Here is a 14,351-nt window from a genome sequence, read left to right on the forward strand (position 1 = left end):
AAATCATAAGTTCGCTGATGGCTTGTAATGGAGAGAATTTTTCAAAAGTAGGAAAAATATTTTCGATTTTTCTATAAAATTTATCTCTTAGAATAGAATATTTAATGCATAAGAAAGTGAGATTCATCTTCAATTTGATTAGATTCACAAATAGGGCAGAGTCTGTTAACCCTTGCTATTTGATCATATCTTCCAGTTTGAGTCCTCAGTTTGTGATTGGCTATCCTAAATTTCACTAGTTCTTTTCTTTCGCTTAGCGGCTTGCTTATGAGCCCTAAATTAGACGAAGGTGTATAATCGTTCTTAAAAGTGTTGAAAAAATTTCGGTGTGTTAGAGTATTGCCTGGTATGTTCATAAAAAAAATACCGCTGGGAAGAGCCCCTATCCAGGTGTAGAAGATGTTGAGGCTGCACGGTCCCGTGTTCCAAAGAGGCTACTTCGTTGAGGCCAGTAAACGAACGACTGAAGTTCGATTTTGATCGGTTGAAAAATTGTTCAATTTTCGAACGTTCGATTGTGTTCGAGTAGCAAAGTGTTTGGGTGAGTTCGATGATGTTGGATTGCCGAATCCAATCGAAATGGAGTCCGACTGACTTCTCTGGGATCCTAGCACTTCCTAGTACAACAGATTTTCTCGATTTATCATTCTTTGCATATAAGCTTCAATCTTGATGATTTTAATCACCGTAATCACAATGAAAAGTGACAAAAGCTGACATATTTTCGAAAAATCCATCGAAAGAAGATTGCTTGCTGCGAGCTGTTACACGATTAATGAGTCGTTCTGACCCCTAGAATAGAAGGTTAATAGATGTGACTGTTTACCCTCGTGTCGACCATTTTTTTCATAGAAAAAGCAAGATTTATTTACAGTACAAAGCTTTGAATGATACAAATGAACAAGTGTCGGCGAGATAATGTTCACAAATATTTTACAAGAGCTATCGATAATAGAAGGACGAGAGACAGATTAAAGATTAATGGAACCATTGCAACATATTTTACACGATTTGTCCCTTTATTCATAAGCTCTGACAAGTTGATGATTGCTTTTAATTAACTTTCAGATAAAAAGCTCCAAAGCAAACAATAGCGGCGGGGTTTTCGCATATCGTAACGGTGGCCTTGTCGGTGTTATCAAACGATAATTAAGTACACTTCTCCTTAGGGAAACGAATGCTATTCTAACTTATAAAATAAATTCCTACTGTTTGGGAAAAACGAACTGATATGGCCTTCGAAGAGAAAACGCTGTTTAATATTTTTCAACCCAAATGATCTAATAAGGCAAATGAACTATGCAAAGCTCTCGCATTGATTGACTTTGTTTGGAGGGAGCAGTATAAGCGCTTTATATTAACACCGCGGAAGGAGTTTGATAGGGTGAGCGGCCCAATTCTCGATTGGATTTAACGATCTTTTACATACATTTTTTTTCAGGCCTGACTAAACAATCGATACATCATTTTTGTCAGATCTCTAGTTGTAAATTAATGGCACGTGTCCAATACATGGTCTCTGCTATCTATTTCAGACTACTCTCAAATCCTGTGATCGTAAATAGAAAAAAATTAATCGACTACCGTACCTTACGTTGCATACAAACAATTAAATAGTTCAATTAAAGGAACCCTTCCGGGACTAGAGGAGTATCAACTAACATGAAGCAAGAGACCGTGGTCTGATTGGATAGTTCGTTACTATGCATGAAATTACATAAAAGAAGGTTGCATTCTGCTTTCATTAATAAAAGTGGCTATGAGCCACTCGACTTGGAAAAAGGATTGTCTGTAAACAGTAGCAATTTGAGTTTTTAACCCGTAGGTCATATATCATTTATATATCGAACTGAGGAGACGAAAAATGAAGTTAAAGCCGCAATGGCATTGAAACCGCAACGGAAACAAGAATGCAGAAGGAGACGTGATACCGTTGAAAACATTAATGAAGTCATCGGTGATCCTTGTCCGAGACGTTACCACAAACAAATTACTGCTTCTTATCCGATCACCAAATAAATGTAAAGCCGAGAACTTATAGCTAAGTTAATACTGGACGTGTGACCAAGTAATGTAATACCTGTATTACGGGCTCTTGGTTTCTTCCCAATCTTGTTATCGTTGTTGTTGTTCTTCTTTTTGCCCATCAATATCAGTGACTTTCCTCCCACTGCATTTACTTTCTAACGGCTTCATCGTCTTCGGCTTAACCCATCCATTGCCCCATGAGTGTTCGCGCTCCATCTATGTAAGGTTGTGTAGATATATCTTTGATGGGATCTATTCAGTTAGGCATTTACGATCGTAGGTATCCACTATTCTAATCAGCTTTATTCTATATATAGAGACATTCATGCGAAAATCTTCTCAATGTAGATTTTTTCTATCGTGAGATATCGAGTACTTGCACCACAAATGTAAAGAACAAATGTGAAACATTGTCAATAAAATTTAAACTAATCACTCAGTGAGGGAAGGATCGAGTGCATCTTCCATCCATACCTACAACTTGGAAGATATTATTTTCCAAGTTAAAAACGAGACGTGAAAACTACTGCTTTGTGCTTTGATTATTCATACTTTCAGAAGTAAAATGAGTTATTGTCGTGCTTCCCCGGACTATATAAACATGCCTGTGTTTCTTTCGTAAATATGAAGAAAGCATAATTCTGTCTGACCTCCACAAATGAGGGTTAATAGATAATAATCGCTAACCCTTTAAGGAGACAGGAGTGTTTTAGTTTATCAAAACAAAAATATATTCACATTGGTCCCATAAAGTAAAGCTTGAAGATTTTGTTGTAATAAGTTATGTAAAAATATATCAGCTCCGGAGATGTATAACAGGAATAATAGAGGGAGATAACAGAAATCTAAACAATTAATACAGTTACTAACTGGAAGTCCATAAGAATAAGGCTGCTTTCCAGACTCTGCCGAGTTTTGTAGAATTTGCCAGTACTTTATTTAAAAAAGGAATGATTTTTGTTGGGAAAAATACTGAATAAATAAAGAAACAGTGATCAATTGCGATGTAAGGTATTAGAGTATATTTATGAATGAAGCGAAGGGTTTATAGTAGATTACAATTTTCATCGCTAGCCTGTAAAACAGCCAAACGTTAGGATAAAAGTTTAACTCCCTAAAAAGCGTTTTAAGTTACCATTCCAGAAAACGCTTAAAAATATACAATATACATTGTAATTCTCGAAGTATTGAACAAGAAGATGAAAATTTCTGTGGAAGTATAAGGAATGCCAGAATATGAGTATTGCGTTTGTATTTTCAATCCATAAATTGGTTGTGCAATCTTTAGCATATAGTCTCTAGAGACACCGTCATGCATAGCGTCTCACTCAGATTTGTTGGCTTTAATACCTTATACAAGAAATTCAAAATCTTGCTCAGCTTGACTCAGTTACGGGAGAGTTATAAAACGTCCCTTCAATACGGAGTCAAACACTTTCAGTTGCAAGACAGTTGTTTTCTTTGTCAAGGTGGGGGAAGTGGATCGCGCGAGTTGTCACTGACGCGGGGATTGTGGTCTAACTTGACTAAGCCGCTGATCGAACGACGTCAGTTAGATAGCGAGTGATCTGATGATATTCTGTTTACATGTTGTCGTAGGAACTTCAGCCATTTCTGTGCCATAGTGTATCATTTCTGATCACCCCTTCTACTTGCTCCTTCTGGACTTTCAAATCGAAAAGATCGACGGTAAGTGGATTGTGTGTAAATTGTATATCATGAACTGGACCTTTCCAGGGCTAACAAGGGGGAGCCTCCTATTGCACGCCGTTCACATAGACGGAATCACGACATTTCAAGCTCTTCAAACGCTTCCCGGAGTCAATACTACAGTTTTCGCTTTCATTCACATTTTAGTTCCTTTACTCGCATATCTCAATCGTGCTTGTAAAGTTTTAGAATTGTGCTGTAGTTGTATAGCCTGGCATAGTTGACTAAATTATAGTTGTAGCTATTTATTGCTTAAGTTTACGTTCATTTTCCATAATTGGGCTTTTCTAGTTTTAAGTTCTGAGTATATATATCTCTGCATTTGTCCGTCACAAATTGTTCTCTTTCATGAGCAACATCGTAATATAATTTTTCAAGCACTTGTTATCATGTAGTTGGTAAGCAAAAACAGTTATGCTCGGAATCTTTTCCTCGATGCTCGGTTTTTTGGCTCAGCTCCATCGTAAGTTTGGGTGTTGTCAACTTACTCCCTGTACAATAGTACCTCGCTCAGCTAGCTAAAGTAAATTTTGAGACAGGTGTTAGTCCGCTAATCGACTTAGGATCAAAATAGTTCCCATTTTTTCAAGTTTGAACACAAACAAGCCATTAAGTGAGGTATTGCTCTGTTCTTTGGGGTGACGGGGGCAGTGTCAGAACAGGGTAATGTCACGAATGAAACAATCTTTAATCTTTAATCTTTAATCTTTAATCTTTATTTTTACACGGTAAAAATTTATCAGGTACAATAAATTCCAATAAAATGTCTAAGATCCTAAATTCAACAATCCAATAATTCACTTCCAATTCAGAAATGTTTGTGCTTGGATCATCTTGAAGCTTGGAGTTGATTTGAAATCTTGTGTCTATATTTCCTTGGGGAAGCATGCTCATGATAAAAAACGAGTATTAAATAAGAGCAGGAGAGAAAGGGGAAATTAAAATAAATAAATAAAAAAAAAAACGCAAACCGACACAAGTAGGAGAGAGGCCGCAATCCTGGTGTAAGATTTTGAAAAAGGAATGACTAGAAGTTAGAAAGAAATTTAATAACAAAGGAGGAGCTGTTAAAAAGGTAAATTGAGGTCACCGTTAACTTGGAACGATTCTATTTCAATTTGTATTTCTTGACAGTGTTCGTCTAAGCATAAGCATAGCATTTCTCGATTTCTTGGCACTTAGCTTAAGAAAGGTTTGCGTTTAGATTCTGGAGAATTTCCTTTACTTTAGATGAATAAATATCACATCGCTGAAGAGAAATGCATGGTGTAGAAGTATATCCTCTGTACTATCAGCTAGATTCAGGAAAGTAAAGAAGGGTCAGTGAAAAGTCTTGTGGCTTTACCTGACGCTTTATTAACCAATGTTGGATGTTCTGACGAAATGGTGAACGATTTCACAGTTCCAGAAGAGCTGCATCACAATGGAGGAGCTCTTAAAAAAGAGTCCAAAAAGGCAGATTGAAGTCACAGTTATCTTGAAACGATTCCATTTCAAACTGTATTTCTTGACAGTGTTCTTCTAAGCATAAGCATAGCATTTTTTCGATTTCTTGGCACTTAGCTTAAGAAAGGTTTGCGTTTAGATTCTGGAGAGTTTTGTTTACGTTAGATGAATAAATATCACATCCGCTGAATAGAAATGCATGGTGTAGATCTATATCCTCTGTACTATCAGCTAGACTCAGGCAAGTAGAGAAGGGTCAGTGAAAAGTCTTGTGGCTTTACCTGATGCTTTATTAACCAATGTTGGACGTTTTGCCAAAATGGTGAACGAATTCACAGTTCCGGAAGAGCTGCATCAGAATTTTTGATTTTTTTTGTTTTCAAAAACGAGTTTTCATTTGCTTGGTTGTTGTCACCAAGATACTCCTGTACCCATTTGGATTTCAAAGCGCAATTGAAGGATTGGATATCTTACATTTTAATCCACTGTCTTTGCATTCGTTTAACATCACACTCCTTTTGCTTTTATTCCCTCTCAGAAACGTATACAGAATTTGATGTATGTCTTTCAGTTAAGATTTCGAAGATTGCAGAGATGACATGATGTAAACAAGCTGAGATGTAGCTAAGCTCAGCTCTTGATTTACGAATTCTTCTCGTGTTCTTCCAAAATCCCGCGTGGTCTATCAGCCTATAAACCATAAAAACTTGTGGTCTATTGCTTAATTATTCGTTCGGTTTTTAAAAGATCCGATCCGGAGTGCCTCGGTTTTCTCATAGTTGGCTTTTAAGCCTGACAATTTGGCGAAAATGTTGAGTAGCAGAAAGGATCTTTCTTTCCAGAACTTTGTGCCGTCCAATATAAGTTTGGCATTATCAGCATATTGGTCTATTTTGCATTCATTGTCCGAAACATAAATACCACGAATTAGTTTATCTCATCTTACTGCCGCCTTCAGGATTTCAGCACATAAAACAAGAAGATAAGGGGACAAGGGACAGCCTTGACGTACACCTCTACTTAGATTGAAGATATCTGAAGTCTAGCCATTGTTTTATATGCTACTGCCAATGTAGTATAAAAGAGTTTTATCCAGGAAATAAGAGAATTTCCAAATTTATAATTTTCTGGAATTTTTTCAAGAAAAGTCCATTCAGGAGTGTCAAAAACTTTTTCAAAATCGATGAAGAGGAGAACGCTTCCTATGCTAAGCCCTCTCTCTATATCACAAAAGAGAAGATTAATGACGTTAATTCCAAAGGAAGATAAACTCTGTGTTACATTAAAAAAAAAAAAATGGAAACACATCTCGCTTTTGAATTGTGATTATACAATTACTGCTAAATCAATCGTTTTTAGATCCTTGCTTTCGATGATAAATAAAATGGTCTTGGCGTCGATTCTCGTTGTTTTACAATTGAAATGCCCTTTTTTCCACTCAAAGAAATACTTTGTATTTTTCTCCACTTTATCGTACCAGCTTGTTCTGGACCTGACAATCGAACCTTGGGTTTTGTAGTTGATCCACTGCTCTGGGCTTTGTTTCTTAATCTCCAGTTTCGTACGGATTCCACACTTCTCAACTTCAGAAAGGTTATTTTCAAGTTTTTGCTCAAGCATTAAGATTTCGGTCTCCAGGGTCATCTCGGTTCGTTTTTGTTTCGCCTTTTGTTGTTTTGCATATTTGATCGAACTTTCTCTGATTTGAATTTTCAGCACATCCCGTAAAAGTATGGCAATCATTTGAAACATCATTTAAGGTTTCTTTGATAAGGTTAATATATTAAAGAGTGGAAGTTCACAACTTCAAGAAACCTGGTCGTCTGGGGTTTGTTTTAGTGCTGAGAGATAAAGTAATTAGAGAGTAATCTGTTTTAAAGCCCAGTTGTATATCTGCCTCAAGTACATCGGTAGATAAGCTTGAACTGATTTTAAAAAAATCTAATCTACGGTGAGTTTCTGGTTTATTTCTTCTCCACGTGAAACGCTGTATGTTCGGGTGAAGGTCGGGCCAAATGTCCGTCACATCAATATTTTCTTTGGACAAAATGGGTGGTATGGTTTTCCTTTGTTCATTGGTTGTCTCCGCCTTAAACCCAGTGTTCCATTCGAAGGTGGATAGTTTATTAAAGACGCTTTTAAAGAAATTTGGATCATCATTATTATTAGGTGCATAAATATTTTGTAGAGTTATAATTTTGTCTTCTGTTTTGATGTCGGCTGTGATGAATCTACCCTCAAGATCTGAGAAATATTTCAGTATCTCAGAAGAGAAATTGTTATTAAACTTGGCTCTAGAACTTGAAAGGCTGCTGAACAGACCTCTATGACCTCTATAGCCCCATTCAGCTAACCAGAATTTTTCCGATTCTTTTGAACAGTGTACTTCTTGCAAAGAAAACAGCTGAGTATTTTTTTTGTTCCTTAGCCAGTTAAGAGTTTCTCTCTTGTAACCTGCTTGATAGTTCCATGACATTTAAGGAACGTATCACTACAAATAATCTACTTTGGAATATTCGACGAATATATTATAATATATTATCTGTTGGAAATGAATTTCCTTGAACGAAAATCTGTCCGTTCTTGATAAATATGCCGGGACGAGGTTCATCCTTCTGGCGTTTCGCAAGGCATTGGACAGTTTCCTCTGCTCCCTCGCGGTCTCACACGCGTAGCTGAGTACTAGGATGATCATGTTGGTGGTTTGGAGAGTTGGCAAGCTCTTTTCTTCTATTCCAAAGATCACGTCTGGTTTTGCGCAGTTAACAAAGTGTGCGATTATTGCGCGAGGCATTACGTCATCTCTTTGTTTTCCAGTACATACGGTAAACCGCATGGAACTCGACTTTGTCAGCACCCTCCATTTTGACTGCGGCCATCACCACGCATACAATATCTTTGCAATTTTCATTTTGTTTTTCGAGTACATTAAGACGCCGTATGCTTTCTCTTCCGGTATAGTTCTCCAGTTTACTCGTTCTTGCTTTGGTGACTGGCTTGGAGTTGAGTATTCCCCTTTTCCAGGAGCCCATCCAATTAGCTGAAGTTCAGCTAACTTAAGCTTGTTTTACTCGCCCTGTTGTTTTAAGGCTTGTATTTCTGCCCATGCAGGCAGCATCTAAAGATATCTTTAATCGTCTGTGGTTCTCTTTAAGATTGAAAGCCGTCCGTCATTTCGGATCAGCCCTTCTGCTTGCTTGACTTTCAAAGCAAAAACATAGACGGTAAGAGTGTTGCGTGTAAATTGTATTTTATGAACTGGACCTTTCAGGGCTAACAAGGGTGAACCTCCTATTGCACGCCGTTCACATAGACGGAATCACGACATTTCAAGCTCTTTAAATGCTTCCCGGAGTCAATACTACAGTGTTCGTTTTCATTCACATTTCAGTTCCTTTAGTCGCATATCTCAATCGTGCTGGTAACATTGTAGAATTGTGCTGTAGTTGTATAACCTGGCATAGTTGTCTAAATTTTACAGTTGTAGCTATTTATTGTTTAAGTTGACGTCAATTTTCCGTAATTTTGCTTCTGGTACTTATACCCCTGAATTTGTCCCTCACAAATTGTTCTGTTTTATGATTAGCATCGTAATATAATTTTTGAAGCACTTCTTATCACGCAGTTAGTAAGCAAAAGCGGTCATGCTCGGAATCTTTTCCCTCAATGCTCTTCTTTTTGGCTCAGCTCCATCGTAAACTGGGGTGCCGTTAACTTACCTCTGTTCAGTTCTAGTACATAAAGGATAAAGACTGTTCCGAGTAACTGCATTCAGTGTGTCTATATATTATATAGTCGACAAGAGACAAGAAACTTTCTGCCGTTATTTTTCGGTATTATTCTATACTATCTTCAGACAAAAATTGCAAAGATAGAGCGCAGATTCTAAATACTGAAAGATGGAGATTAGCATTAACAGCACGAGACAGACAAAAACAAAGACGATAATCGAAAGAAAAGGCACAACAGGGTTGGCACAGGTCAGGAAATGGTCAGGGAAAAAAATTCTTCAAGTTCAGGGAAAGGTCAGGGAATTTGATTTTGAGCCAGAAAAAAATTGGCATTTAAAAGAAAGTCAGGGAAATTTGATATAATTTAACACGGCCGATTTAATACCATTGAAGGCGGGAAGAAACCCTTTGGATCGCAGTGATCTCAACGATATTTTTCTATAACGAAGAAGGAAAATTTGCTGAATACTTATCAGTCTTTTAAATGAATGAGTAAAAAGGACGACTGCAAGTTCACGCTAGAAGTTGCTACCAGATTTGACATTCACGGTATTTTTTCTGCAGTCAGAGAAATGCTATTTTTTTTATTACGGAAAAGTCAGGGAATTTTGAAAAGTGATATCTGTGGCAACCATTCATAATTCTACTGGCTTTTGCACAATACAATTTCTCGGATTAACTTTTATCCTTTAAATTCGATTCACCGTTCTCTCTCTCTCTCTCTTTTTGTTTTGGGGGGGGGGGTGGGGGGGGGGCAGTTTTATTAATAGCAACTATATCGACCCCGACGTTTTTTCTTGAGAACTCGTTATCACTGAGGCCGCACACTGTAGCACTATCTATGTAACCGTATTGTTACGTACGAGGTGGCCTCAACTAAAAGCCTGGTGGTTTCTAGAGGTCACCACGTCATACATTGAAATATTTATAAATAATTGCTGTTTTAGTAAAAAGGCAAATAAACAGAATGTATGTATGTAAGGGGAAATTAGCATGATTTGTGAAAAAAAAGTCATTTCTTGCATTAGAATATTTGGAGTCGGTGAACAAAATCCGCGTTCCTGGACGTGAACTTTGCAGCATTCAAATTAAATTATTACAAAGCGGAATGTTTTATCTGAAGCAAAACCGGAAAAGGGTTCCATTTGCCTTGCACTTAAGTTCAATTCAGTTTATTTGTGAACTTGGTTTCATATCAAAATCTCGGTTTAAAATCTCCATTCTTTTAGAGGACCTAGCTTGTTTCCATTAAGTTGTCCTCTCATCCTTGTAAAGTTGTCAAAACAAATTAATGAAGGGCATAATGGTTATTTCCTTATTTCCTTGCAAATTAGATTGAACTCCTTTTCTCTAATTATACTGAGCTCATTTCAACAATTTGTTTGTATTTTTTGGCGCCCCGTTTAATCCCATTATGTGGGAAACTGGAGACAAATTGAGGATTATCTGTTGAAATAGACATATTGAGCAAATACGTGTGACTTCATTAGCTAGGCGACAAAGTAAACCTTTGTAGAGGCAGGCGAAAACGAGAGACACTCCTTTGCCATAATAATTGGAAAAGTGGTGAGTCAGATTGAAATCTCGAGTGAAATACATTTGATATGCGGACAAGATTCTACTTAAAATTTCTTCAGTGTAGATCTCCAAATAGGCGTGGAGCAAATTGGCGACAACAAATCTGCGAAACTGTTGCCTGTTGCCTTTTTGTTTAGAGACAGTTGCGTTCGCATTTACTAAAATCCACTGCTCTTTCATTCTTGTTAAGTTAGAGAAACGACTCTGATGAGTTGTTCAATGGGTGATTTTTAAAAAAACTCATGTCACTTCATCTCAAAACGGGAGACTCGATGGCCAAACGATTTAAGCATTTGCGCACGTAATGGGCATTCCGGGTGGAACCAGGGATTTTGCCATTCTCCCCTCAGATATATTAATGGTCCCCGGACAAACTGTTAGAGCAACCTTGCCAAATGCTTAGAGTAACCTGCGATAGACTAACATCCCATACAGAAAGATTAGCGATGGTTCATGTCACGGCCCGTGATAAGCTCCAGCCGGATGCGAGTACGACGTCACATGAAACTAAAAAGAGTTCAAGCTTGGTTGACATGGCCCAATAACAGAAAGTTTATAGCCCCGAGCTAACCAGGGAGAGTTAAAGTTCACTAACGAAAATTCAGGCTGGTGCAGAGGAAGCTGAAATTGGGTGGAAGTGCATAATGCAAAGGATGTTTTAGCTTCGTTCTGATATCCGAAAACTACAGGTTGTCAGATGCGAGCTTGTTGGGAATGTCAAAAAAAGTTCAAGCAAAGTTCATTTTTTCTATTCATTTATTTCAGAGTAGGAAAACTGAGTTATGCACTTTTGTAAAGATGAATGCAGTTGTTCGATGAATACTTAATATATATCTGAGTGGGTTATCGAACATTCTCATGTCCATTCATATCACGACATAGATAGCAAAGCAACTTATATCAATTCACCCTATAACATGACTGAAAAAGCCGCGCAATTAAATGGCGGTATTACGTAAACGTGCATAGTTTGCTTGTTTTTATTTTTGCCATCTATAAATATATTTGCAAAATATCAATCTGTAAGGCAAGGAAGTCCAGGAAAGCCAGTAAGGCTTATGTAAGGGAGTACCTTTGAAGTTACCTAAAAATTATAATGCTATTGTGACCTGTTATCGGGACACAAACTGATCATAATTTAGGGTAAAAGATAATTAACCAAAACTGAACGCGCAAATGCGCAAAAGCAAAGGAAGACAAAAAAAAAAATGCGAAAAAAAGCACACTAAGAGAAGTAAAATGCACTTATACCAAGAAAGATGGCTTAAGTGTAGAGGTGAACGCAACAATCCTAGAGGCATTTTGAGTTTAAGGGCTGAGAGAATTAAATGATTTTGGGCCTTGAAAACGGAGTGAGAATTTCCTTACATCTGTCAGTTCGATGATTTCGATCGTAAATTCTCCCGTGTGATCGCGCAAACCCACTAGCCTTCTGATCTGTAATATATGTGTGTGCATTTTAATTAATTTATGTCACACTTAATGCTACAGTTCATGTCATATTACATGACGAGCGAGTCCTGCGTGTCCTGCGTGTCCTGATGGCATACCAAATCAACTTGCTCGATTACAGTCCAAACGAATTCCAGTACAAAATGCTAAGAATTAAGCAGTATTAACTACTTATTAACCGAGAGTGAGGTCTTAAATATAAATCTCAAACCGAGAGCTTACCGTATCAGAGCGATAACGAGGTCAATACGGCAAGTCCGAGGTTTGAGTTTTTTCCGTAAAGACCGAACGTTCGAGGTTAATATGAGTTTTATTATATGGCTTTTTGGCTTTTTCGCAGGCCCGTAATCAGCCCGTGCACGATGGGCATTACGGGGAAATAATGCCCTACAATAAGCCAATCAGAGCGCGCGTTATATCGGCTACAAAGGCAAGCCATATAAAAAACCTATTTGGGTCGCTTACTAGAGGTTGAAAAGTAACGGAAAATGTTTGAATACAGGCGAATTTAAGTTTTCGTGGTCACCCACGATCCGCGCGATTGTTAAGGCTTAGAGAGGTCGACGGTATGGGAAAATTATTTTTCCGTGATCAAACGTGGGATTGAAAGACATCAAGCGTTCACCCGAGTCCCCGAAGCTTATATTTAACAAGAGACAATCGATCATCATCGTCTCTTGTATTGAACTAGAAGATTCTTTTTTGCTAACACCTTGGGAAAATCAATTAGCAATGCAATTAGTCCTAAGCTTTTGAAAAGTTGAAGACTCTTGCAAATGTTCTGTGCCTGGTGTACGTAATAGGCGATGCTAATTAAGTGAAACTGTAGGGGGCGAAGATAAATCAGAGACCCGAATAGGTGGACCTTTATACTCTTTTAAATCAAATTAGATCCGATACATATACCGTTCCGTTATTGCCACACACGTCCGTACGACAGTACCAAACCTATGCTATCTACCTTCGTATACGGGTGGTCGTGCCTCGGGCACTCCATTCGTCAGATTGGCCATTTCATCAACCGGACCGGACATATTTGTCAGCAATAAAGATGATGATCAAAGCTGTTACAATGTTACCAAGAAGAAGATGAAATATTTGTTTCAACCCGGTGTTGGTTTGAAATAGAAATTCTCCTCGCATGGACTCCATGTTACCACGCACGAATTGCTTTCAAGTCAGTTAGTTCTGAGGATTTACCCTCTAGCCCTGTCTTGTACGTATTCAACTTTGGACTGCAGTTGGCTAGAAAGCAAACCAAACATAAGCTGCCCTCAAAACCCTTGCCTAAAAAAATGTTTGTAGTTTTCTGTGTCATTGTTCAAAAGTAGATTTTCTTAGGCGTTAAAGAAAACAGAGGGCGCGACCCTCATTTCACTCCTGACTTGTTAGTTTCAGTGCAGTTTGTTTCGTGGACAAGAACTAAAAGAAACTAACTGGATCTAGTAAAAAGTCACTTAATTTAGGATTAACGGGACAACAACATCTTCGCCAGTAATACTGACTTCTTTCATGATTAACAACTTTGAAAGGCAGACAGAGGAGACTAGATTTTAAAAGAAACACTGAAACTTTTGAAAAGTTTAATGAAGATGAACTCAGTTTGGCAACTTAAATGCGGTTATTCCTTTGTCGCATTTTCAGTAGTAATCATGTTATCGGAGGACATAACTAGTAATCTTCTTATTCAGTAAATCTCGCTTCCGCGCCGAAACAATCATTTCAGTCGCGTGCACGCACTAAAAAGCGCAATGAAATGAAGCCAAAGGATTACTTAAGGATTATCTCAGTCGGAGAGATGAGGTTTAATTCAGCAAATGTTTCCTCTTTTTTTAGTGTTGTCAAAACACTCGCAGGACTTATCCCTACGATAAACAGGATCGAAAAGAGTGGGAAGACGGTAAGCCTTTCAGTTAGACCTATAATATCTTTGACAAATTGCTTCTTAAGCTATTACCAAATCAAAATCTATAACGTTCCAGCAAAAGGTTGGCCACGGTATTCGACTTAAAACTGAGAACCAAAATAGTTGTAAACAGTAACAAATATCTTCAACCTTAAGTTCGTGTCTTAAATGTTGTCATGTCCTAGCGCACTTGAATTCCGTTCATTTCCGAAAACCGCAAAACAACCTAGAGATGAGCGAGAGAGGTTTGCAACATATCTTAATATAAATACTTTATTATTTATACAATTTTGAGATTTTGCTTTTTCTCTTACTGGCGGAACAATGCGTGTGGAAAGACTCGCTTTAAGCACTACCTGGGTGGTGAACAGAAACTCGCCATGTGATAGCCACCGCAAAAAATTCCATGGGTCAATTCCAATAGAACAGCGATGTAGTGATCACATTGTTAAATTTGTGTTATTGTGTCTGTTCGTTGATAATACTAAGCCTTCAGTGTT

At 37.8% G+C, this 14,351-nt stretch overlaps 1 protein-coding gene across 1 annotated transcript in view; it reads left to right on the forward strand.

Annotated features, from left to right (window-relative positions):
* LOC145465901 (twisted gastrulation protein homolog 1-A-like) overlaps positions 1 to 14,351 on the forward strand; it is a 39,159-nt gene that overhangs the window by 20,722 nt on the left and 4,086 nt on the right. Inside the window, exon 3 of the mRNA XM_081449664.1 lies at positions 3,628 to 3,717. Coding sequence (XP_081305790.1) covers positions 3,628 to 3,717 — 90 coding nt within the window. The remainder of the gene's footprint in view (positions 1 to 3,627; positions 3,718 to 14,351) is intronic.

This window comes from Orbicella franksi, chromosome 13, assembly GCF_964199315.1.
Source record: "Orbicella franksi chromosome 13, jaOrbFran1.1, whole genome shotgun sequence".
NCBI classification, from domain to species: domain Eukaryota; kingdom Metazoa; phylum Cnidaria; class Anthozoa; order Scleractinia; family Merulinidae; genus Orbicella; species Orbicella franksi.